At 30.3% G+C, this 27973-nt stretch overlaps 1 protein-coding gene and 1 long non-coding RNA gene across 9 annotated transcripts; one reads left to right on the top strand and one right to left on the bottom strand.

The window, feature by feature from the left end:
- Positions 1-3088: 3088 nt before the first annotated feature.
- Positions 3089-24046, bottom strand: LOC114321007 (putative disease resistance RPP13-like protein 1). 8 transcript variants are annotated; one of them, XR_014361677.1, is made up of 6 exons: positions 23943-24044; positions 21877-21951; positions 20569-20654; positions 5311-9516; positions 5144-5199; positions 3089-3467 (listed from the first exon to the last, which is right to left on the bottom strand). XR_014361677.1 is itself a non-coding variant. In XM_082915754.1 (5 exons), exon 4 carries the CDS (start codon positions 9498-9500, stop codon positions 5328-5330), a length of 4173 nt encoding a protein of 1390 aa, XP_082771880.1. In that variant the 5' UTR covers positions 9501-9507; positions 20569-20654; positions 21877-21951; positions 23943-24032; the 3' UTR covers positions 3089-3467; positions 5311-5327. The 8 variants fall into 8 exon arrangements, 2 of the variants coding, with proteins under 2 accessions (XP_082771880.1, XP_082771879.1); XR_014361680.1 differs by having other exon boundaries at positions 5311-9507; positions 23943-24032; XR_014361681.1 differs by lacking the exon at positions 21877-21951 and having other exon boundaries at positions 5311-9507; positions 23943-24046.
- On the top strand, positions 14661-15434 carry LOC145820357 (uncharacterized). The gene is made up of 2 exons (XR_014361682.1): positions 14661-14851; positions 15246-15434. It is a non-coding gene; the product is annotated as an uncharacterized LOC145820357 (long non-coding RNA).
- Positions 24047-27973: the final 3927 nt, after the last annotated feature.

The raw sequence follows: 27973 nt of genomic DNA on the forward strand, positions 1-27973 counted from the left end.
GTATAGTTTGGGGGTGAAAAATGCTTCAAAAGTTAGTAGACTCCACCTGTCTATCAATCTGTCTTTTCTACATATTGACAGAAAAGGAATGCAACCTAGAATGGCAGGAAAATATGCAAAAAGGTATTAAAGTAAAAGTTTTTAGAGTGGTTTTAAACCAACTTGCTGAGTGTTTGAAGGTATAGAAATGGATGATAGCAGGAGAGGTGACCCCTTGGATTTCTCAACACAAAGAATCTCATTAAAAGATATAGAAATTAACAAATTCCTTTCCATTAATTGAAGAATAGAAGTTTACCAATTTATGGATGATTTGTGATAATTTGCCAATTTATGGGTGAAAACTGCTTAAAGGTGAAAGTTTTTCTATCACTGCTCATTAGTTGAAATGTTCAAAACATCAATGTATCCATCATTTGACAAATTTAAGTCCAATTAAATAACCATTTTACAAAACTGAAACATGATGAAATTTATTGAAACTCAAATTTCAAAATTCTGGCTGTCTAATGACACTAGGGTAATGTCCTTTTTTTTTTAATCTTTTTTTTAAGAGAGCATCATTACAAAAACAAAAACAAAAAAAAAATCCCAACTAGGTGACTCATCCTACTAAGCCAATCATATGCTTAAGCCAAAGGCCAACAACCCCTAAAACACCTACTAAGACGGATGCAGAACAATGACCAAGATTGTAGCATAGCAGCAACTAGACAACTTTTCATAATGTTAGGATCCACTCCAAAAAAAAAAATAAAAAAAAGACAGCAAGACACCAACTAGGAGAACAAAGCTGAAAAACAAAATCAACAATGACTTAACTGCCTACACCAGCCAAACTGAGGCGGAACAATGACCAAGAATGTAGTCCTGCCATATGAACTCATCCATCTTCCAAGTTGAATCAGTCCCTTTCATCATCCAAAGCTGAATCACCATTTACACCACTAAGAACAAAGAGGAAGAGAGCAGAGCCATGTTAGAAGAAAACTTGAAAATCCACAGTTGCCTAACCTGGCAAAGCACAAAAGTCCCTCACCTTTTAAAGGGAAGTGTAGGTCTTTGACTTCTTTCATTTTAAAGATTAAATCAGCAACTGTATAGCAAGGGATAGTTCAATGTGCTTTTAACAGAGTTGCAACTTTCTCTTTGATTAACTCTATGACATTTTCCCAAGAAGCTTCACCATTATTAAAGACAAGGTTATTTCTGGTTTTCCAAATGGTCCAAAAAATTGTCATGGATGGGTTTAGCCTCCCATTAAGAGCTTTTTGACGTTCTTGAATTTGAATCCAAACCACAAATCAAGGCATTAACTGATGAGAAACAAACCCATTTCATTCCCCACCAAGACAAACAATCACCCCAAATTTCCAAGATCTCCTCAACAGTAACAAGAGATGATCAAATTGACTCTAACTCATTCAAACAAATATAAGAGAGCCCAGAACAGGATTCATCTAGAGCAATGTTTTTCCACATAAGCTCTATTGTAGGAATAATACAACCTCCAAATGAGGCAAATTGGTTATGTAAAGATTTTACTGAGAAGTTACTTCCAAATTAATTGATCCATTGATTGGCATTAAGCTGATAATTCTGTGGCAGAATTTGCAATAACCTATGATGGCCTTCCTCCTCCTCCTCCTCCCCCCATACAAACAAAGTCTTCCTATGTGGGATACACATAATGATGAAATAATTAATGAGACCATCTTTGTTACATCATACACCCATTTATCAAACAAAAAGAGAAATCTCATTCCATTTCCCCAATTTTAGTAGCACATTAATGGGGGAAAAAAAAAATTGCATTATTCTTTAAGCAATGAAATATCCCATCTCTTGTAAAAATCACTCTTTTCCGAAGGGGATTTGGCTCAAATGCAAACCTCCACCACCGCTTAATCAAGAGAGCTTCATTCTTAATTTTTAGATTAGAACTACCCAGAACCATAAACCTATGTAATCACTACAAAAAAATTATAGTTTTGGAGGCCAAAATTTAGGGACAAAATATTTTTTAGAGACCAAATACTTTTGTTACAAAAAGTGTCGTTATAATATTTTTAGTAACGAAAATTAGATATTAGTGATGAATTATTATCCTTTTGGAACCAAATTTTTTTGTCTCAAAAACAAAATCATTTTGAGACTAAATTACTGTCCATAAAATTCTATTTATTAGTGACATTTTTAAAATTTTGTCACTAAAAGCGTTGTTTTTGACTTTTTAGGACAATTTTTTAGCAACTATCCTTTAGACGATAGAACTTGGTCCCTAAATGTCTTTTGCAACAGAATTTTCACTTTTAGAGACCAAAACATTTAGTCTCTAAAACTCTTATATGTTGTAGTGAATGAATCTTTCATCATATGAGATTATGCTCACTGTAATTATAGTCACAGGGTTAATATTCAATGTTTATTGGCTTGATTTGTTTTGGCAGAAAGACTCACATTAAACTTATAGTAGGAAGGGCAAAGGAGGTTTTTGCAAGATTGTAAAGTATTCTCTAGTTTCCTTTTCCATTTCAGGCACAAAAGTAATAATTTATGCAATAACTTTGTTCATATGATTGAGTTTAGAAAGTGAAATCTTTTCACCCATCTCTTTTTGAAAAAAAAATTCTTCAGGTGGACATCACCTCAGTAGAACTTGTAAGTCTTAGATACTTCAATCTTTAGTTTGCTTCTTCACTCTCTCTCTCTCTCTCTCTCTCTCTCTCTGAAAAACTCAATTGAATAACCTAAAAAGGACATCTAGCAAGCATTGCTGCAAAATGTAAAAGATGCTGAGTGTAACTGAAGCCAAACAATACGAATCAACTTTCAACACTCAGATTATTTGATGAACAAAACTTCATTTTTTTGGGAAGTCAATATAAACCAAAGATCAAAAGTAAATACATAGTACAAGGAGCATACATGGGCAATACAAACGAGGATGGGAATTGTCTAAAGCAAGCAAAAGATGAGAACAATACCATTTAGCCAATCTAGGCCTTGTTTACATCTGACATGAACATATGTACAACAGATACAACATACAAACCATGAGAAGAAAGCAATAACTGCACAAAAAGTCTAGAAAGCCAAAGAAGCAACGACAGTAGCATCAGCATAAACCAGTCAATTTACCACTGAGTTTTTATATATGACACGTACAAAAGCAACAGCAGAAAATACAGTATGATAAAAGAAGCAACCCAATTTACCAAAAAAAAAAAAAAAAAAAGCAACATGACCAAAAGCAAGGAAACAACAACAACAACACAGAATCATCAAGCCACTGCATTTTTTAGGTCTTCAACAAGATGCAACATTTCTTTAAATTAGATGCAACATTTACTTCACCGGATGCAGCAGAAAATGATTGAAAGAGTTGATACCATCCTTTGGTAGCTCTTTTGGTTTCCCAAGAATAGCGGTAGCTAGGGCAAAGCAGATAAATGAATATATTGAACCTGGAAATGAAAACAATAACAACAATGACAAATAAACATTTGACAAGCATCTACTGAAACTTACACCTTGAACAACTTTTACTAAAACCTGAAAACACCACAGGGAAAATAATAATAATAATAATAATAATTGCTGAAAATTGAAAAGTAATTGGGTTAGTGACTGCCACAAAACGGAGATCAAACAACATATGTAGACAAACCAAAAAGACACCAATTATTCACGGTGAAAATATATAAATTCTAGGTAAGTAATCGTGTTCCGACCCAAAAATTAAAAAAGAAAAAGAAAGATATGGTTGATTATTGTGATTGGGCATGTGATCCTGATTGTGTCTGGGGTGTTAAAGTGAGAAAACAAATTACCATTATGCAATATGATTTTTATTTTTTATCAAAAAATAAAAAGATATTATGAATAATAATGTGAATCATTACAATCAATAAATAAACAAGGGGAAAGGATAATAAAGAACAAAAAGAAAAAATAGGCAGCATGCAAAACCACCTTAAATTCCGAACTAAAAATAATAGACCAAAAACCCCTTTATGAAGAAGAATGCAATGGTTGGTAGGCAAGAGACCAACACTGAGAACACTTGAAATGGAATTTCCTTGTTTTTCAATAATATATATATATATATATATTTAAGAAATTAATTTGGCCTCTTCATCTTCAACCTTCATCAAGTTAGAGCATTTCCAATCCTTCACGAATTTTTTCATCTACTTTGATTCCAAATTTGAATAAAACTGGCTCTTTTGACTTGATATGAAATACTCCAATCCTTACATCAAAATCTTTTAAAAAATTCCTCTCTTATCCCAATTTTTTCTTTTTTATCAAGTTTGATGGGGAAAAAAACAAAAAAATCATCTTAAATACTTTTTCTTTTTTTAATTTTTTCCAATTTCAACCCTTCCAATTCAATGTTTTCTTTGTGATTTTTTACATTTAGAAGGGAAAACTCTAATGATAAAAAAATAAAAATAAAAAAAATATATGAAAAATATTTTTCAGTTAATCATTTTGTTAATAAATAAATCATTAAGGCAATTAATAATTTTTAATGATATGAGAAATATTTTTTAATAAACAATTTTGATAATTCATTATTGCATTGGAAAATAAATTTTTTTCCCTAAGGTCTCGTTTGGGAACAGACTAATTTAGTAACTTTTTAGCTATTTGGCTAAAAAGGTAGGTAAAAAAAACTTGTATGTTTGGGATGACTTTTTGGCTAATTATGAAAAGATGTGCAAAAAGTAGAGACAAAAGAGAATTTTTGACTTTTTGATATGAGTTGTTGGCTTTTTGGCTAATTTAGTAACTTTTTGGCTAATTGGCTAAAAAAGTAAGTCCCCAAACGGGGCCTAAGTATTGTATTAAATTAAAATTTATAATAAATGATAATTATAATTTTTAGTATTATAGGATTGATTCATATATTAAACAAACTTTCTGGGTGTATTTATATTTGTTAAAAAATAAAAGATTTATGTTGTATAATTGACCAATAATATTTGTATAATTACACTCAAATTGTTTTACCAACCAAATTAAAGGGTAAAATAATAATTTAAAAATAAACTAAGGACAAAATAGGGAAAAAAAATGGCAAGCCAGCGTTGATAAAAATAATAAAATAATAATAGTTTGGGTGATTTTTGAGTACCTGATAGTTTTGATGGCTCATATCGCACAGTTTATTCCTCTACTTCAAAGATGTATCTGGTAGCATTCATAAAAATAACAATAGACGAGGAGATGCGAGACTGTTAGCATTGATAAAAATAATAAAATAATAATTTTGATATATTTAGTTGGGTGATTTTTGAGTACCTGCTAGTTTTGATTGCTCATGTTGGCCTTTTCCCTTCCCCTTCAAAGATGTATCTGCCTTCCATGAAGACTGCAGGAATGGGAGCTATGAGGGGCCAATATTGGCCTTTCCCCTTTTCACACCGCCGTTTCATTATTGGACATCCGGAGAAACCAAGTTGCAAAAGCGAGGGAGGCAGCCCTCCTTGCTCGGGAAAAGATGCGAGCCTAGGGCAATTACTGAAATAAAGATGGGTGAGGTTTTGAATGGTCTCCATGGAAGAAGATATCTTCTCCAGATTTGGGAAATTCCAAATGACGAGAGACATCAGACAGGTGGGCAGCAACATCCCATCTACTGGAAAGCTGGACACCGAATAATATTCTTCTTCTTCTTCTTCTTCTGATACGTTACTTGGGCCTCCAAGCCAGAGAGTTTTAAGAGAGGAGAATCTGTGCAAACCCCACTCTGATAGGGGCTTACCAATCTTCATATTCCCGATTCGAAGATAAGTGAGGTTGGTGAGGAAATTCCCTTTCTCTAGAATGTAGGAGGAGACGATTCCTCCTCCTGCAGGCCAATTATCTATCCACAGAAGATTAAGGGAAGCGAGGAGGCTGTTGTTGCATAAACTGACCGATTCTAGTTTTTTGCAATTGCTGATAAACAAATATGACAGTTTTGTTGGGGGGTGGTGGACCCATTCTTCCCGAAAGGACTCCAGATTATCACACCCGTTTATCCACAACCACTCCAGATTAGAGTCGTGTGCTGTCCACCCAGGTAAGGACCGCAGAGCCTTACATCCATGCCAAATATGAAGTTTCTTTAGGCTAGGCGGAAAGCCTGTCTCTGAAAAAGATACCAGACTTGGACACCCCCTGATATGCATCTCTCGAAGAGAAGTGAGGGTACGTAGCCCCCGCGACGATTTCTCCAGCTTTCCACAATCATATATCTCTAGATACTCAAGTTGATGTTGCCCTTCGTTTTCTACATCCACGTCTTCTTCAAACAATGAAACAAGTTGCGGACAATAATTAATGCCCAAATGTTGCAAGGCAAGGAGACTGCGTTGTAGTCCCGCCTCATTCTGCCACAGTGTTGTGAGTTCTTCACAACAAAAAATATTCAATTCTTTGAGTCCTTTAAGCCCCTGGGTAAGCCATTTTGGCAATAATGCAAGTTTCTGAATCTGCTCAATGCTCAAGGAAGTTACTGAACTCAGATGCTTAGACATTGCATTTGCCAACATCACTTCATCATCTATGCTTGGATTGCACAGGGACTCAGGGATTGAAACATTTCTAATATCTAAGCAAGTAAGGGAACTGGGTTCAAGCACATTACATGTCTCAAGGAGCACTGGAAGGCTTGGAAGCTGAACATCACTCATGGACAGGGAGGTGAGTGACGGGAGAACAAGGCTAGAAGCTTCAACCAGCAGCCGCGGGCAATTTATAATCTCGAGAGTTTTCAGGCAAGGAAGATTACTCGGCAACATTTCCGCAAGTTTGGGACATTCTTTGATGGAGAGCTTACTAACACGAGTGAAGGTTTGAACTTCCTTGTCAATTCCAAAAACGTACCAATCCTCCCATTCTGACATATTCTCAAAACATAGTGTCTCGAGTAATGGAAAAGGTTTGGCGCAATGCTGCCCATAGAACTCACAACCCACACGCTTTACGGCACTCATTCCTTCAATGTGAAGGTCTTTCAAAGAGGGTAGTTGTCCAAGTGGCGGTAAGGAAGTGCAATTTTTACAATTTTGTAACTTCATGCACACCATATTGGAGAACAAAGGATCCCCTATCCAAGTTGGAAAACTCATACCATGGTAGCCTCTAATGTGTAGCTCTTTAAGCTTCTTGTGAGGTTTTAATATGTCAAGGACTTCTATAACCATTTCATTTCGTAAACCATCCAAACTCTCACTACTCCACACTATTGTTAGCACATCTATACCTTGCTTGTCATTTAAACACACCCCTCTTGCATACGAAGAATCAACCACATTTTCTATACCTGATATGCAAAGTGTCCCTCCAAGATGAATCAAGTTCCCCAACTCTCTTATCCGAGACCCATTGTTGTCGTTCATAACAATAAAATTGGATAGTGTTTGGAGACTTGTCAACTTACCAATTCCTCGTGGCATTTCTTCTAAGGAATTTGAATCAATCATATCGAGATGACGTAGGTTGATAAGGTTTCCCATGTCTGCTGGCAATTTCCTCAGTTCTGGACAACCTCTTAGCATCAAAGTTTGTAGATTGTATAGGGTACCCAATGATTCAGGTACTGTTCTGATTCTCGTGTAGGAAAAGTTAAGATATCGCAAATGTTTCAAATCCCCAATTGATTTTGGAATAAGTTCGCCAATGTGATATCTATTCAAACTCAACACCCTTAAGCGTTTCATCTTTGGCAACAAATAAAGGGGAACATTGCTCGTCAAATAATAAGATTCATCTTTATCTAAAGAGAAGGGTAAGAAGGTCCTTAGACTCCTTACATTCTCGGCTTTATAAAAAGTTTCAAACTTTTTGATTGCATCAAATTCACTTTGCATGTAAGATGAATGTCGAGCACTCTTCAATTTTGTACATTGCTCCTGATCCTTCAATTTCTCCTCCAATCTAAAACAAGTATATCCTGCAACTGACCGAGCCAAATCATTGATGAGGTCATGCATCACAAATTTCGAGCTTTCACCACCACTTGATGGTTGGAAAAAAGACCTCGACTGCAGTTCACGAAAGTATTCAACTCCTAAATCTTCCATTCGCTTCTGTCCATTTTGTTGCTGAAGAAGGCCTTCTGCCATCCACAAGAAGACTAACTCATCCTCCTCAAATTCATAGTCCTTTGGTAGTATAGAGCAATATGCAAAGCACCGCTTCAAATGTGAAGGGAGATGATGGTAGCTTAATCTCAAAGCTGGGAGGATTTCACTGCCTTGTTCATTTAAATCCCATATTTTACTATTCAATACATTTTCCCACTCATCGTCTCTATTTTTGCATCGTAAAAGGCCACCGAGTGTCCTAGCAGCCAAAGGCAAACCTTTACATTTTCCTACAATTTTCCTACCAATACACACCAAATTTGGATTTGCATCCATGCTTTTATTCCCAAAGGCATGTTGTGCAAACACTGACCAACAATCATCATCTGATAGATGCTGTAGCAAATGGAAATGGTTTTGAACAGTTTCCATAATCAATGCAACATCTCTGTCACGAGTTGTTACAATTATCTTACTTCCTGAGACTCCATCGTTAAAGGGGGCCTTCAAAATGTTCCAATCATTGTATTTCTTGTCCCATACATCATCTAAAACGATTAAAATCTTCTTTCCAATCAAATTCTGCTTTAACTGAACTTGAACTTGATTCAATTCTTTAAATTCACAAGCCTTGGAAGTAATAGATTCAAGAATTACTTTTGATATTCTCATAGTATCAAACTCATCAGAAACACAGACCCATGCTTTCAAATCAAAATGCTTGTTCACTACTTCATCGTTGTATACCATCTGTGCAAGGGTGGTCTTGCCAAGCCCACCCATACCTACTATGGGAAGTACGCCGACTTTACTATCATTTGACTCGTCCCTTAGGAGAAAATCAATTATGTCCTTTTTCTCCTTATCCCTGCCATATATGCAACGTTCATGTATCAATGATGATGTGGCGGGTGGTCTGTGCCAAGCTTTAGCAAATTCTCCTACAATATTCTTTTGTAAACCAAGTCGACTTCCTCTTTCAAAAATACTTTGCAATTGGGTAGTGATTTCATCTATCTTTGAATTAGAACTCATAAAATCAGAAAGAAGAGTCGTTGGATTGAATCTTGTACAACATGTAGGTATTATGGCCAGTAGCTTGCTCTTGCTGGTGCTAGCTGCTTGAGACTCTACTATTAACTTATGCCGCAAAGCGTCAGTGGCAAATTCATCCAGTATGTCATCCAGATCATAAGCCAGGTCTGTGAGATCCTCAAGCCACATTTTCACACCGCTATTTTTTATTTGTTTCTCCTCTGCATCATCTAAGAATGCCTGAATTTCTTTTAGCTCTCCACTCCATTTCTTGAAGAGAGTATGAACTTGCTCCCGATGAGCAAACTTCAGTAGGACCGTAGAGGCCAACTTCTCAAACAACACCTGAATGAAAGCAGCGAGAAAGATTTCGCCTATAGGCATTGTTTCCCTGGTGAAACTAAGGAAGCAAGAAACAATATTATATCAGATTTAGAGAAAAACACAAACAAACCAAGAAAAACATGAGAGTGAAAGTTTGATTGGTTTTAGAATGAATTCACAGTTGAGGGTAACAAAATGGGGAGTCAGCAAGAAACAATATTATATCAGATTTAGAGAAAAACACAAACAAACCAAGAAAAGCACGAGAGTGAAAGTTTGATTGGTTTTAGAACGAATTCACAATTGAGGGTAACAAAATGGAGAGTCAGTATTGCAGCTACTATTATGTGTTTACATACATGCATATATTCTATCTTATCAAAACCAATGGCTCAAGTTTTTTCACCAACTATTCCTCATGCCCAAAAGAAAAATTATTGGCAAAAAAATGTCTTGTATGATGCACAAACAAAAGTATTATATAAAATACCATATAAGAAACCATTATGGGTGAGACCATACTAAGGCACTTTTATTAAGTACTTGATAAATAAATAAAAACCCATGAAGCGTATTTTGTGGTTTCACATTTGTCAAGAGGAGCACATAAGTAATATCACATTGCACTCCGAGACTACCTAATATCTATACATATATATTAATAAAGATGATGTGATAATGATATTCTTAAAAATACAAATCATTTTAATAAAATTTTATTTTTTAAAATGATAGGAAACAATGTCTCTTTGAAAAATACATAATGAAGTCAAAATTACTCTTTATTTTTCACTAGTTAAAGTATAATAAAGGAATGCTCTTTATTTTGCCTAAATACTTTTTTATCTATATGCTCTAACACTACTATTTATTTTACTTATTTATTCAAACTGTTTAAAGAGTCTCTCAAGACTCTCTAAATGTAGCCAGCTAGTAAACAATTTGTTAAAATGACTAGTATAGTAACTAACCCATCGCAGGAAGTAAAGTAAGATAAGACTAAATAATAGCAAATTTTAAAGAATCCATTGAAGATACTCGAACACAATGCAAAAGTGTAAATACAATGTTCCTTCCCAAACAAAAGTAATGTGCAGTTAATGAGGTCACTATATTGTAGTCCAACAAAAATAATTATTGCGTAATGTTAGAGACTCTAAAAGTTCTATCAAAATTTCTATCAAATGTCATGAGTGTGGAACCCACGTTACGTGGGTCCCATGTGGGTCCCACACTCATGTGAGACACATGATAGAAATTTTGGTAAAACTTTTGGGATCTCTAACATTTTTTATAATTATTAGAAGATAATGCATGGCCAATTAATTACAAGATATTCACTAGCTATAAGCAATTAAGTCTGTATTTGATAGATTAATAGTTCAACAAAATAGATAAATTGTCTTTTAAAATATCATTGAGTTCAAGTTACCCGAAAGGATCACTGGAGGTTCATCCGGTCGTTAATTTCAAGACTGCGAGATTTGTCGAGATACGCACAAGTTTGACTCAAACACGAGTTATTAAAAATAAAAAAAAAAAACCAATGGAGAAACTAAAATGACAATACTCCACCTGCTATCTAACATTACTTTATTCTTATTTATTTAGTTTAATGTCATTGGGTGAAAATTTGAAATAACAATTTGTAATTATCAAAAAATAAAGGCAGTGTCGAGGCTTGCTAATCATCCTAATTTTATCAAGAGGTGATAAATGAATTTTTAGGTGATGTGCCATGTATAATAAGTTAAGAATGTTGCTTATAAAAGCAGAAAGTCCAATAAGACCGCTATGCCAGACAAATTTCAAAAATAATGAAACTCTTTCTTTATCAAAAACTTGTTTGGTAAAATTCCGGAGATTATTATATGATTTCTTGAAGGGTAAATTACACTTCTAATTTTTATTTATTTATATTACTATTTGCACTCCTCAAAAATTTATGTTGCCACTCAAGAAATCTTGCGGGTGTGAACACAAAAGTTTGTTGAGTAAATGCGGGTGTGCCAAAACTTGTAAACTTAATTCAACGTGTAGGAATTGTTGAACATTTCTGACTTCTAACATAGAAAAATGACTCTGTGTGGCTAAGAGGAACCCCTATTGGTTCGGATCTTGCTCCAATGAAGAGGACTTTTAACAATTTTATAGGTGCCAAAGATAATTAGAGCAAGATTGTGACTTGCATTGATTAGAAATCAAGTACAATTGGTAATCTAAGATAACTAAGCTGAAAAGCTAAAGGAACTAAGCTACGAAGTTATGAAGCTAAGCTAAGGTAATGAAGCTATGAAACTAAGATAAATGACCTATCAAGCTAGGATAAATGTTTTGAAAAGCATGTGTGGAAAGACTCTTGATCGACTGTTTGGTTGGGGACCCTTTGAATGTTACACTTATAGCCCTTTATATAGTATTGGGAAAGCCTCTATTTCTGCTAAACTACCAGAAACGTAGCATATATCTCCTTAACCTCTGCCCTAAAATGCAGAGCCACACCTCTCTCTTCAGATTTATTTTTCACTATAATAGGGAATGAACGAATTTATACATGATATGTTTGAATACATATGTTTGTGTGCAATGTACATATTGATTTAGGTCCTATACATTACATGTTTGGAATTGAGATCTCTTCATTTTAATGCATTAACTTGTAACATATTGTTAAAATTCAACATCATCCAACTATAACTGTTACTTAATTTGAATTTAACTATTCTTAAATTTAAGGGGAAAAAAAATATGTTGACATTACTCTTTCACAATCATTAATAATGAATAGACATCTCCATTTTGTTGATGTAAGAGAGAGAATTTGAATTTTATTATACTATTTGTACGTTGAGGTGAATATATCTTCTTGTGAATATTGTGTTTATATGTAATATAATGGTTTTTGATAGTGATACATTTAAATGAGATCTAGTTTGAGAGTTTGGAAGTGGTGGATTTGTTTCATGATGAAGATATTGAATCAAGTTAAGTCCAATCAAGGATAGACCTAGGATAATATTCTAATACAAGAGAGGTAAATATATATATATATATATATATTAACAAAAAATTTAAAAAGAAGTATGAATTATAATATTAATTTCTATCGACATGAAAGGTGGAAAATAATATGAAAAACATATATAAATAAAAATATTTTCTTATATTCATGTTGAGTTACAAAACATATAGCAATTGAGAGACAATCTATTGACACTAGTTGTGTGAAACAATTTTTTTTTGTTATATTTTGTCTGAATTGTTAAATTTTATATTTTGAACCCCATGGATATAGATGTGGGGTCGTGCAATCACTTAATTATTTTGGAGATTAGGATAATTAATTGCACATTTGGACTCCTAAAACTATAGAAATTTACACAAAAATGAAGATATTTTTTGGAGAATTCAAATTTGTGACTTGGGAGACACTTTTAAGAATATTAAAATCATGTGTTGGCATTACATGTTTTGGCCATGCAAATCACGTCAGTCACTCTGAACATTGTGCTAATCATTTGTACAATTATATAATTTGATATTAAATGATCTGAATTTTTGTGGATGGTTGAGATTGTTCTGTCTTATTTAAAGTTGAATGCGGATCATTGATTGAAGGTTCAACTTAAGGATTAAACTAGGATGACTGAGGGACCTATTTATAAATGGTGTGGGATTGTTTTGAAGTGCAAAACACATTTTTGCAGTTGCTGCCATGGGTATTCCCTATCCTTTCCCTTCGATTTTTGCTTACAAAAGTCCATCCTTGTGAGCTTTAAATCCTTGTCTTGACTTTACAACATAAATTCTAAGACTTTGAGTGTATTCTAGTCTGTTTATTAAGCTTAATAGTGAGTTTTAAAGGGAGAAATTTTACGGACGCTCTCTTTTAAGGGTGTTTATCATAAGCACTTTATTATAAATTAATGTAGTTTTACTTTAAAATATTGTAATGTCAACTATAAAATACGTAATCTCACCACAAATTAACGCAACAAAATGTATAAAATTTTATACTTTATGTAACAAAAGTTTGTGACTTAATTACGATATTTTTTTATTACGCCAGCCTTTTATACTTTCACTCAATTTCCAATGTGGTACTTCTGTTTGGCATTAAATTCATTAACATAAATTTGGCTAAATTACCCGTTGCATCCTTGCAATTTACATGAATTCTCACTTTGATCCCTTATTTTTTTTAATTGTAACAATCAACCTTTTACATTTTTGGTCATGTTATAAAAATTTAATTTTCCCCCCTTTTTAAAAATCATCACCACCAACCACCCCTTCCTTGCTACTCTCCATCCTTTGTTCTATCTCTTCAAATAAGACCACATTGAAACTTGACCGAAAGTATAAAAAAGGTACTTGTTACAATTCAAAAAACAATGGTATTAAGTAGTGTACCAATATATACTATGATATTACCACTTCAAAACTATAGATCACACTTATTATACAAATTATAAAGATCCAAAGCCTCTAAAATTATACTACATCATCCGTTAGTTCGCTAATTGGTATATCAATTGATGCGCATAGCTTTATTCTTTAAAAAAATAAGGAACCAAAGTGAGATTCAATGTAATTTTTAATTTGGTTAAATTACGAAAAAAAAAACCCTCAGATTTTGGATTTTGTGACACAATAAATCTGAATTTTCAATTTTTTCAATTTAAACACTAATTTTTTTTTATTATTATTTTTTTTTCAATCTAAACCATACATATTTTCATTAAGTAAAACAAATGGAAAAAAATGATATTTTTTGTTGGAAAATAATAGTTTTTTGGTAACTTTAATTCGAGATTAAAGTAGGACCTAACCTGTGACACCCGTGACTTCATGCATACGCATATCATGACATTCATGTCTGTTAGCTTCATGTTTAGCACTTATTTGCTTGAACTAGGACTTGGTTAGGAGAAGGAGAAGTTAGTTTAGAAATCTAAACTTAGAAGTACTGCTTGTTCCATGCTTGAAGTTAGGGAATGGTCCAGATTGGAATTTAAGAACCATAGGATATCCATATGCTTTAATTGAGGAGCTTAAAAACTATAGTCTAACGAACTTGTTCATTTCACGTTATTTGATGTTTTGCTAATTAGGATTAATTAGGATAAGTATGATTTGGATAAGATTAGATTATTAAGTTTTAACCTTGGTCAACTAGGCTAAAATAAGAAAGTTAGCCAATCAAGGAAATCTATCACTTTTGCCCTATTTACACCATATAAAGCCCTTTGTTATCAGCCCAATAAATGAGAAGATTGCTGGAGAATTTAGGAATAATCAAGAGAAAAAGAAGGAAAGGAGAAGAAAAGAGGAAGAAAAGAGAGAAAAGGAACGAAAATTCAAAGAGCTAGGAATTCAAGCTTAAAAATTTCCAAGAAAATCACTACAAGGTGAGAAACTTAACCCTCTTCCATATCCTCCTATCAAAACATAGCCAAAAATTGATTAGGAATAAGTTTTGGAAGATTTAAATAAAAAGAAAGTAGGAAAGTTTGAAAACTAGGAAAGAGTTCGAGGAAATCAAAGAAAAACTATGTTTTGAACTAATTTTATGTAAGATTTGAATAAGACAATCATTATGCTATGAACTTACATCTTTTATTTGTGATTCAGTAGCTTTAGAACTTAGTTTTGAAGGATTGAAGTTGTTGAATAAAAGAGAGAATTGAAAAGATTAAAATACTTGAATTAAATTATCTATTGCTTGTTGAATCCTTAAATTCATGTATAATACCAAGTTTTTATTACTTTTCCATTACATATATGATTATTGGGATGTTATAGATCAAGATTTGAGATTTGAAAGCTTGAAAATTGGATTTGGAAGTCCTAGAATAGCCTGGAGCAGAATAGGTTGTGAACTGCAGAAGTCTACTCTACAACTCACCACTCGAACGGACCACCCCAAAACCTGGCCGAGTTAGTTAACCGCTCAAGCTGTTGAAGGGTGGCTCGAGCGCATTTTTGCAAACCTGAACTTCTGGGGAGGTTCATTCACCGTTGGAGCGGTGAAGAGACTGCTTGAGCGGATTGGTCTCTCTTCGCACAATTTTTGCATTTTGTTCCATTTGATTTCCTTCTTTTCTTTGGTCATTTTCAGGTATGTTTTGACATCTAGAACCAAGATAACATAATTAGAAACCCACTTGAGACATGTTTGCATAGAAAAGAGGATTAAAGACTTATGGTATGATATGTTAATATAGGAAGTTAAGGATTGTTCAGATGTTTCAATGTTTTGTTCTTGTTCTGTATAGGTCAAGCGTGAGGAGGTTAAACCCTTATTCACGAAGCTCACTGTGAGTAGTAATTTAGTAACGCTATGTTTGACAAATTATGTTTTCAATGCCAACTTGATTATGTTTACAAGTTATTATGTTATACTATGAATGAACATTTTATACTTTTGTATCGTCTACCTAGATGGAATTCTTGGACCCGGACCCACAATTGGGAGTATATCCAATCATGTATTATGGCCGAGCACCCTTGTTTTCCTTGAATGTTCATCAATATGTATTTTGTCTACAAGTCAAGCTGTGCTCTGTCTTGTACAAGTATATATATAGATTGTTTCGAAAGAATGTTTGAAAAGCTCACAATGTTCATTCATTTACTGCCTTATTTTATTACTATTCATTGGGCAATAGCTCTTCCCTCTCCCTTATATGTATGAAGGCGAAGACGTAGACCAAGGACACAAAGGGGAGTCGCACTAGCACCTTTTTCTTTATTTTGTCTTTTGGAGAAGTTGTAGTTTTAGAACTAGAGTTTTACCTTTGTGGTTTGGTCTTTGTAAGAGTGACTTTTGTAGTTGTAACTTTTCCTGTGTGGACATGTAAATATCAAGTTAACTAAATAAAATGTATGCTACTTATGCACTTGTTTTGAATGGATATCAATTAATATAATGAACAGGTTCTTCTGTTTAAACCCCAAGATTATAGTCCAGTTTTGTCTTGTCTTGTCAGGCCTTTGGTCATCAAATCGGTTACTACCACTATCCTGGTTGGGGTGGGATGGGATTGTGACATAACCGCCGGTTGAGATGGGTCCGAGTGAGTTTGTATTCTCTTAAGTGAGAAGATTACAATACAGAAATAATGAGCCGAAACCATTAACCGTAAATGAGAATTGTCTCATAAAGTGGGCATCAATAAAAGTTGGACTTAAATTTGGACTTAGTCTTGGTTTGGACTGGGCCTAGGCTTGGGCATGTGTTGGGTTTGGTCTTGGACTTGAACTTAGTTTTGAGTTTGGGTTGAGTTGTGCTGTATTGGACTTAGCTTGTACATGTGTTTGAGATTGGACTTGGATCTGATTGTGACCCATCATCTGTATTCGTTTTGCGACCCATCTGGTTGAATTATTCAAATATCATTATATACAAATTTATTTGTATATATTAAGCGCATGGAAGGTTTAGACTATTGTAACTCTCATATTTTGATGATAGAGTTAATGACCATATTAGTGGCCGTAAGTTTTTAACCTTTGTAACTCTAACTCTAAAGTTGACGGCTTTAGTTAAAGGCATTTTGATGGCCCTCGTGATGATAGCCTTCGTGGCTAAGGACTCTCTTAGCTGTATAAATAGAAGTCTTTCCCCTCCAACTTAATAAGATGTTTTTAGAGAAGTTTTCTTTTTCTTTTTTCTTTTTTTTTTATTATGGAGAATGGTGATTTTTTAGATGAAGTCAGAGATGTTTCTTACATCAAAGAAAAACTCAAAGAAATTTTCCTATCTCTTTTTTGTTAGTCCATTCTTTGGTTCTTGTTAATGAGAGAGTGTTGTCATTGTCAAATTCGCTAAAGCTATTTAGAAGATGTTTCTGCATTAACTAATTTCGACCATCGTATCCTAAGAAACAAATGCCGGTATTCCTCTACCACCCATTGGCTAAGTAGTGAATCTGTTTTAAGAAAAATGTATATACCACAGGTTTCGATGTACATCCCTTATCTTTTGTTATTTAAACTTTTATTTAATATATTTCTTGTATATTATTTTTGTATGTCCATGTGAATCCATCTTGTAATATGTTCTAATGTAGTAATCTATTTTTCCAGTCTTGTGTTTTCTTTAAGAATTAAAAATAAGATCAGTTTATCTTTACTATTTGATTTTATAAAATTTAGTTTTCTCACGGTTCTGAAAAGCAGTTGCGGTCGCTATAATGGTAGCGGTAGCGCGGTTGCGGTTGTGGGGTGTATAGGCAGTAGTGTAACGGTTGCTGTAACCGGAACTGTAAATTTTTTTATTTTTCGCACAATTTGGAAAAAAACTTATCGATATGCATATTTTTTTTCCATGATCATATTTATTGGGTTTAAAATAAATATTGATCAATTTTTGTAAATTTTTAAGTATTATCCAATATATTTCATATTTTTAAATTACTATAAACTGAGTTTTTTACATTTTATTTTAATAATTAATGACTTTATATTATACAAAAAATCAATCACTAACCATTATATATAAGATAAACAATGACAAAAGTAAGAAAATAAATAAGAGCCTAAATATATATATATATATATGTTAACCAAGCCAAATAGATAATGACCACACTTACTAGTACTATTATTATTATTATTATTATTATTATTATTCTTTTCAAACAATATATAGATAGGCACACAAACAAAATGGTTGAGTGATAGCAGCTGAATAGAATAGCATAGGTCTTACAACTTCAACGAATCAATAACATGTTTTTCATCTTTCCTCTTCTCTCTCTCTCTCTATCTCTTGCTCCGCCATTTTCTCTCTTTATCTTCCCTCTTCTCTCTATCCCTCTTCGCCTATTTTCAGCTCTTTTTTTTTTGTGTGTTTTTTTCAAAAGAAACAGTTTGGAACCGTTACGTAACGGTGCGCAATAGGCCGTTACGACTGTTATGGCACTGTTACGACCGCTACGGCTGACACACCTATAAATCTCAATCACACTGCAAAAGCGGCCGTAACGAGTGGCGGTAACCCCCAAAACCGTTACGTAATGGCGTTACGTAATGGTTGCGGCCGCTTTTTAAAACCTTGAGTTTTTAATTATCAGGAAAAGTATCAATATTTTAATCATTAATCTCAATGTATATACATAAAATGAGGGAAAAATAACATTTTAGTCATTAACCACAGTGTTGGTATATATGAAGTCTAAAATAATATTTTCCATTATGACTACAATACTATTTTTTTTTATCAATTTTAATTAATAAAAATAGGCGAATAATTTAGATTGACAACAAATCAAAAGTTTAAGGTCAAAATTGAGAAAATTAAAAATTTATTATTTATTTTATTCCAAGACCTAAATTCTAATTTTTTTTTATTTATTTATAAATAATTGTACCTTTTAATTTTGTCCGTGTAGATTGGTTTCCTATTAATTAAGAACGCATAGAAACGTGCAACAAATTTTTGCCATTTTTCTATTTCTTTGTTGCTTAGGAGAAAACACAACCAAAGCAAAAGGTATACAAAAATAGTGTAAAGCAGTAGGGAGAACAGAAATTTTTATAGATAGCGTCACTCCATAAGCTTAATTTTTATAAATTTTATAAGAAAATATCACTCTTTTTGATTTTGAGTTCTTAAAAACTGCTTAAGTTTTTTTTGTTTTTTATTTTTAGTTGTCCTTAATTTTTTTATATTTTAGTTAATTTTTTTTAGATGCACTTAAAAAATAAAGTAAAATATTTGTGAATTTATTTAAAAAATTTCAATAAGTACCAAAAAAATTGAAAAGGTATTGAATTTTTATAATTTTTTGTATTTAGTGAATTTTTACAAATATTTTACATTTAAATGTATTTAGATTAAGTGAATTTAAAAAAAATTTGCTTTAGAATTTTAAAAAGTTTAATAAAAATAAAAAATATGAAAAATTAAAATTATTAACCAAACAGAGTGAATTTACAGTGGATCTTTAATAAGCGAGAATTGCTATTTAATGGGATCCCTTAGTTTTTTAATGACATTAAACTATACTAACTAAAATATTGATAATATAAATACATCGTTTATGAAGAATTTTGATAGCTTGATGGGCCATGGAACCTATCATCTCCCATGTGGAGTCGCCCGGTATAAGGTTTTATTTGTTGAATGACACAGGTGCAAATTTTTACACTTCTTTTATTTTCAAACACTGTGTTTGGAATATAATCAAGTGAAAAACATTTGTTTGGTTTAAAATTTTTAAAAATAGTTTTCGAAAATTTTAATTCGTATTTTTTTTTAGTATTTTTTTTAACATTTAAATTTTTTTTTATAAATTTTGTAGATATATATTTAAAAAGTATAAAAATTTATTGAATATAAAAAAAAATACGAAAATATATTGAATTTTTATATTTTTTTGTATTCAATGAATTTAAAAAAATTATATAATTTTTATACTTTTTAAGTGTATTTTAAATGGATCTAAAAATTAAAAAATGATTAAAATATTTAAAAAGAAATTAAAAAATATATTTTATTCATATTTTTATTTTGTCTTTTTAAATTCTTATTCAAATGGTCAGTACCAACTTACCGTTTTCTATCTCCAACACAAAAATATATGATTGTTTTGAGGAAAATTGCTTTCTCACATCTGTGCTACTACAAACTGGTGTCGACAGAGTGGACACACATATCTAACCAACCAAAAATCATAAACACAACATTCAACAACAACAATAAATTATGAAGTACGGAAAATTGAGCACCCATAAAAAATGCAACGACACTGTATAAAATTATACACCAAGTGTATAATATATACACCTCACTATATATTGAGATATATTATGATAATAATAAATAAAATAAAATAGGAGAGAGAAGCTAATCCGAGCATTTATATGTATGCATGTTAATTTTCTAAAATGAATCAAACATTATACAAGCATATATTTAAGTTGTGTTTGGATTATAAATTTAAGTAGGAGTTTTAAGAAAAAAAATTAAAAAATGAGATAAATGTGAATGAAATATAAGTTAAAATTTTTCTTTATTTCTCTTTTTATTTTCAAATCTCTATCTAAATTCATAATTTAAATACATAATTCAAATATAGAGTTTGAGAAAATTACAAGAGATAAAGGAAATGAGAAGTACCTGGAAGCAAATTAACTTGAAACAGAGAGAGAGAGAGAGAGAGAGAGAGAGAGAGAGGTACTTGCAAGGAAGGGAAGGGAGGAAGCCTGCTTGACAAATAGTAGAAGAGAATAACCAAGTGAGCTTCCAACCAAAGAGAAAAGAATGAAAATAAGGTGAGACTCAAATTAAGGGACTGTTTGGCAATTAAGGATTTTAGTTCAAAGATCAAAAAAAATATTTAAAAAATTAAAAATATGAATTCATATAAAAAAACGTTAAATAATCTTTTTTATTTACTTTACATTTTATATATTCTTATTAATTTTAATTTTTTTTATTTATAAATAATTAAATCTTACAATGTAAATAATTTAAATCCACACAATATCAACAGGCACAACAACTTTAAAGTTTAAAGCACAATTGTATTCTTTTGTCCTTAGGTGGGTGGGTGGGTGAGTGGGTCCTTTTTTCAGTATTTTTCTCAACCCCACATGGCAGGCACAACAACTTTAAAGCACAGCTGTGTTGTGGGCGGGACTTTTTTTTAGCATTTTTCTCACCACTATCTTTCTCCTTTCCCTGTTCTCGTTGAACCACTGACCATTACATCTATACTAAGGGCAAGTTTGGGAAGATCCAAAAAAGTCAAAAAATTACTCAAAAAGTTAAAAAGTTAATACTATTCACCAAAAGTCAACAATTACGGCTGCACAACTCTCAATTCAAATTTTTCCCTACAAATCAATTTTTACAATTTTTATTACACATTTTTCAATAAAAAGTCAAAAAGTTAACCCAAACATCCATATTTTCAACCTCAATTTTTTAGTCCAAAAAGACAAAAAGTGCACTTTTTTAGTCTTCCCAAACTTGGCCTAATTATATATATTAAGAAAAAAAAAAGATTTTTCATGAGAATGAATATGAGAATTAAGTTTTCAAACTAATTTTTTTTTAATAATTTAAAATGTAAACAGAAAATTTATTGATAAGTTAATTAAACTAAAAAAATAAAAATAAAAAGTTCTAATTATTTATGATTTCAAATTTTAAAATTCAAACCAACATGGGAAATCATTCTTATCCTTACATATTAATTTCCTAAAATGAATCAAACATTATACAAACATATATTTAAGTTATGTTTGGATTATAAATTTAAGTAAAAATTTTAAAAAAAATTAAAAATGAGATAAATGTGAATAAAATATAAATTAATTTTTTCTTTATTTCTCTTTTTATTTTTAAATCTTTATCTAAATTCATAATTCAAATAGAGTTTGAGAAAATTAAAAGAGATAAATTATGGAAAACGAGAAGTACCTGGAAGCAAATTAACTCTAAACAGAGAGAGAGAGAGAGAGAGAGAGAGAGAGAGAGAGAGAGAAGGGAGGAAGCCTGCAGAAGAGATAACCAAGTGAGCTTCCAACCACAGAGAAAAGAGTGAAAATAAGGTGAGACTCAAATTAAGGGGTTTTTCTGGCAATTGAGGATTTTAGTTAAAGATTAAAAAATTATTTAAAAAATTAAAAAAATAAATTCATATAAAAAATTAAAAATTATTTTTTATTCACTTTACATTTTATATATTCTTATTAATTTTAGTTTTTTTTATTATTTATTTATTTTTTTGTAAATAATCAAATCTGACGATATAAATATTTAAATCGATGCAACATCAACACAGGCCCAATAACTTTGGCCCCGTTTGGTAAAGTTGTCGGAAAATGATTATAACTTATAATTTAATAGTTTATACCTTATAACTGTGAACATAAGTTGAATTTTAACTTACAAATTAAGCTTCTTCTTCCTCACTCAAAGAATAAGTTGATTTTTGATTTATAAAAAATTATAAACTATATTATTAAACTGAACCAAACACATTAAAATAATTTTAATTAAATTAAAAATTAAAATAAACTCTATTAAATAGGGCCTTTAAAGCACAATTGTATTCTCTTGTCCGTATATGAATAACTTAAAGCACAGCTGTATTCTCTTGTCCATGAGTGGGTGGGCCCTTTTTTAGCATTGTTCTCAACCCCGAGTCCACATATGACAGGCACATCAACTTTAAACAGTTTTTTTTTTTTATTTTGAGAATTGACCAATTTTTAAAATTATTTAAGAAACATTACAAGAAAATATATCTTTAATTATTAAAAAATTAATTGCCATAGCCTCATTTTCAGTCGTCGAAAACCAATGACAACTAAAAATTTTAGTCGCCTAGTTAGTCAGGATTACCTTGTCGGCGATAATATTAGCAACTAAAATTTTTTTAATCGCTAATTTACAACTTTAGCTACTAAAAATTTATTTATCGCCAAAGATAACCTTTTGGCAACCAAAATTTTCAAACAGTGTTTGGAATATAATCAACCTTTCAATGTGAAAAACATCTGTTTGGTTTAAAATTTTTAAAAATAGTTTTTGAAAAATTTAATTCGTATTTTTTATTGTTTTTAGTAATTTTTTAATATTTAAATTTTTTTATAAATTTTTTAGATCCACTTAATCTAAATAAATTTAAAAAGTACAAAGATTTGTAAAAAATTTATTGAATATAAAAAAAATACGAAAATATATTGAATTTTTATATTTTTTTGTATTAAATGAATTTTTTAAAAAATTATATAACTTTTATACTTTATAAGTGTATTTTAAATGGATCTAAAAATTAAAAAAAATGATTAAAATAGTTAAAAATAAATATAAAATAATAAAATAATTTATATTTTATTCATATTTTTTTAACATTTTTATTTTGCCTCTCTAAATTCTTATTCAAATTATCAGTACCAACTTGCCGTTTTCTATCTCTAAAACAAAAATATATGATTGTTTTCAAGAAAATTACTTTTTCGTATCTGTGCTATTACAAATTGGTGTCTACAGAGTAGACACACATATCTAACCAACTAAAAATTAAAAACACAACATTCAACAACAACAAAGACAAATTATGAAGTACGCAAAAATTGAGCATCCATAAAAAATGCAGCGACACTCTATAAAACTATAAACCTGCATGTATAATATATACACCTCACTATATAGTACGATATATTATGTCAATAATAAATAAAATAAAATAGAAGAGATAAGCTAATTCAAAGCAGGAAAACTTATGCATTTATATGCATGTATATTAATTTCCTAAAATGAATCAAACATTATACAAATATATATTTAAATTGTGTTTGGATAATAAATTTAGGTAAGGATTTAGAAGAAAAAAAAATTAAAATGAGACAAATGTGAATAAAATATAAGTTAAATTTTCTTTATTTCTCTTTTTATTTTCAAATCTCTCTTTAAATTCATAATTCTAATACAGAGGTTGAGGAATTTACAAGAGATAAATTAAGGAAAACGAGAATAACCTGGAAGCAAATTAACTTGAAACACACAAAGAGAGAGAGAGAGAGAGAGAGGGCGAGGACTTGAAAGGAAGGGAAGGGAGGAAGCCTGCTTGACAGTAGAAGAGAATAATGAAGTGAGCTTCCAACCACAGAGAAAATAGTGAAGACTTGTAACGAAGGAAGGGAGGAAGTTTACTTGACAAATAAGAGAATAATTCATATAAAAAAGTGTAAAATTCTTTTTTATTCACTTTACATTTTGTATATTTTTTTTTTGTAAAAATTAAAAAAATTCTTTTCAAATATATTAATTTTTTTCACTTTATATTTTAATAAAAAGTAATTTTTCAAATGGCTTCAAAAATTGAAGAATTTGTTTGATTTAATTTTAAAATTATAATTTAAATGTGAAATTATAATTTAAATATAAAGTTATGAGTTGAGTTTTGAAAGAGTTTCACTTTTGCATTTTCTTTTCATTTGGTCTTCTAGAGATAATGAGCCCGTTTGGTAACAAAATAAGAAAATTGTGACTTCTTAAAGGTTGAAATATTGCCTTTTTTTAATTTTTTTATTTATTGAGAAAATAATATTAAAAAAATAAAGAAGTAATGTTATATGTTTTAGAGGTAGCTTATTGTTTTTGTCTTTTTTTTTAATTTATTTTGTACGGATTACAAAAGACATGTGAAAAAATAGATAAGTGACCTAACTTAAATAAGGCCTAATTTGGAAAGATCAAATAAGTATATTTTTTGATTTTTTTTGTATTATGTGTAGAAAAAGTAGAGAGTAGATGTTGATTGATGTGACCCAAAAAAGATAAAAAGATGAAATAAGTGCACTTTTTTCTTTGTAGCCAAACTTGGCCTTCAATAAACTAAAAATAGATAAGTGATCAAGTTTGGCATGATTGAAAAAAAGATAAAAAGTCAAAAAGTCACTATTCTATTTAAGTCACATCATCTTATTTAAGTCACATCACCTCTCTAACACATCACTTCAAACCCAACCCAAACTCAACCAATATTTCATAAAAAGTCAAAAAGTACACTTATTTAGTCTTCCCAACTAGGCCTTAAATAAGTCAATAAACTATTTTAAGGCTTGGTTTGGGAAGTGGGTTGGCTTTTTAGCTTTTTGGCTTTTTTGACTATTTTAGCCTAGGCTTAAAAGCTTGGTTTGGGAAGAGTTTTTTGGCTTTTTTACTTTTTTGAGTTTTTTTGTGAGAGAAGAATGTAATGATTATGGGTTCGATATGATATTTTGTTTGTTATGGTTAAAATAGCCTATTTTGTTTTTTGTGGCTAAAATAGCCAAAAAAGCCTGCAAACCCACTTGCCAAACACAGGCTAAGTCATGTTGCCCAAAAGGGAGCTAATAAGCTGCTTATTCAGGCGTGGTTTGGGAAATGAGTTTTTTTTTTTTTTTTTTTTGACATTTTTGATTTTTTTATGAGAGAAAGAACGTAATGATTATAAGTTGAATGTGATATTTTGTCTTATTGGGCTAAAATGCTTTTTTTTTTTTTTTTTTTTTGGTGTGTGGCTATTTTAGCCAAAAAAAGCCCCCAAACCCTCTTCCCAAATAATTAAAGATTTTTTCGATAATAATTAAAATAATACTAATTGCAATAAATCATAACCAATATCTCAATAAATTATAATTAAAATCTAAAAAAAAATATAAAAAAAAATAGTGAAACATCCCTCTCTAACTTTGTGTATTATGAGAGGTTCAAGATTTTTTTTTTACTACCTAAGGTCCTTTAACATTTTCACAGAAAAAATTCGACTCAGAGAAATTTTATTCGATTTAGAGAAATTTCACTTGACTTAGAGAAATTTTGGTCCCAACTCAAATTTTTTTTGAAATTTCTCTATGATCAGAAAAATTTCTCGGAGCCGAAGCGAAATTTCTCTAAGTCGAGCAAAATTTCTTTATAGAAATATTAAGAAATCTTAACTACTATGAAAATATTATATATTATTTATTTTATAAAATCTTAATATCAAGGATCATTAAAAAAATTGTCCAAAAAAAAAAAAAACATAATTAGATATATGATACACACTTTTCATGAGGGGTTTATTATAGAATTTACCATGATAAATAACGAGAAACTTTCTTTATATTTTTCTTGAATAATATTATATATATCAATTATTATATTAATTGATGTATTAATAAATAATGTGATATTTTAGATATTTTAAATTTTTATAATTTATATAATAAATGAAATTATAATTTTAAAATAATAATATAATAATTACATTAATATATTAATTAATATACCAATTATTATGGGTAACAATACCGATATTTTTTACCAAACCCTCTCCAATTTAGAATAATGTCACGGTCAGGGGTCCAACGAGAACAGGGAAAGGAGAAAGAAAGTAACGAGAGTAAATGCTTAAAAAAAAGTCTCACCCACCCACCCAGCTACTAAGGACAAGGAAATACAGCTGTGTTTTAAAGTTGTTGCGCCTGTCATGGGGTTGATATAAAATTACACTGAAATCTTTTAAGATTTGGTTAGATTACATCTTAATTTTTTAATATTTTAAAAATTATATTTTATCTCTGTGATTTATAATTTCATTTATAAACTTTTTATTTATATAAAAATCAATAACTCCTAATAAAAAATATAAGAAATTATATTTTTTAAAAAAAGGTAAAGCAAAGAAAAAATAAATAAAGAAAATAAAGCAAAGTAAGAAAAAATATATATATATGAATTTAATATTTTCATTCCGTTTAAATAATTATAATGATAGAGAATTAGTGAAATTTTTCCAAACGTCAAGCATAATATGTATTAAATTCAAACCTCAAAGGTATACCTGTAATTTATCCTAAATTATTTATATGATACGATTTATCTTTTTTTTTTTGCCCAATAAGATTCAAATCATTTATGAAACGAAACAAAATTAATTGAATATTTGTAATTATATAATAATATCATATTAATTTTAAAAAATAACAAGTATAAATTTAATAATAATTTTTTTAATTTAAATTATATAATTATTAATATTTATTTAATTTAATTTTTATTATGAATACTCTATTTATTTGACAATGAGGGCACATCAAAATGAATTTGATCTCGACCCGATGATGGGTGTACAGTATATAGCAGCCTGAGGCATGAGCAATTATTTATTGTTCCAAAGACATTGACCCCGTAACGTCATAAACTAATTCAAGACATTTATTTATTTGAAACCTATATAAATTAATGATTTAAATTGATTTATGATAATATCACATGAGAAGTGAAATAATTTTAGATAAATAACTACTCAGTGTGTGGTTGAAAAAAAAAATCAAATTCATTGTAAAATTTACAAATTTTAATTATTAAAATTATAAATTTTTCCATAATTATGTAATTATTTTTTAAAACTAAATTTGAATTATAATTTTTTCAATAATTTTTCTAAGGCATAGGATCATTCCCATTTGGAGAAACTGCAAATTAGTTGAAAGATAAAAATACAATTGCAAAATCATAAAAAAAAAAGTTATCATTTTAATTATTAAAATTGATAATCTTTACTGTTAATTTGCAATTATTTTTTAGACCCTCGACTGAATTGCAATTTCCCCTCCCCGTTTCGTGGAAATCAAGAGGCAGATAGTCAATAATGGCGTGCTGTGATGAGACAGATGAGTCAAGAATGGCATGTTCTTGGAAGGCATATGATATGATCTTATCAGTATTTCATTAGCATTTCTCACTTTTAAGGCTTTATTTGGAATGTAAGTTCATTTTTTGGTTTTTAATTTTTTTGATTATTTTAATTTGAAATTAAAAAATTTTGTTTGGGATAAGTGTTTTTAGTTTTTTTAACTTTTATGAGAAAAAAAATAAAATTCATACTATATATATATATATATATCAATCTATCTATCTATCTGTATAATCAAATGTAGTTGTTAAGTAAAAGACTCCAAAACTTAAATACTAAATTCTTATAATTTTGAAAAAAAATAAATATTACGTGGCACTTCCCTTTATATCCCTTTCCACTCTT

The sequence above is a fragment of the Camellia sinensis genome, chromosome 2, assembly GCF_055761805.1.
Source record: "Camellia sinensis isolate YWXY chromosome 2, ASM5576180v1, whole genome shotgun sequence".
NCBI lineage: Eukaryota > Viridiplantae > Streptophyta > Magnoliopsida > Ericales > Theaceae > Camellia > Camellia sinensis.

Coding starts and splice junctions, on each gene's coding strand:
- LOC114321007 (XM_082915754.1), bottom strand. CDS start 9,500: ATGCCTATAGGCGAAATCTTTCTCGCTGCTTTCATTCAGGTGTTGTTT.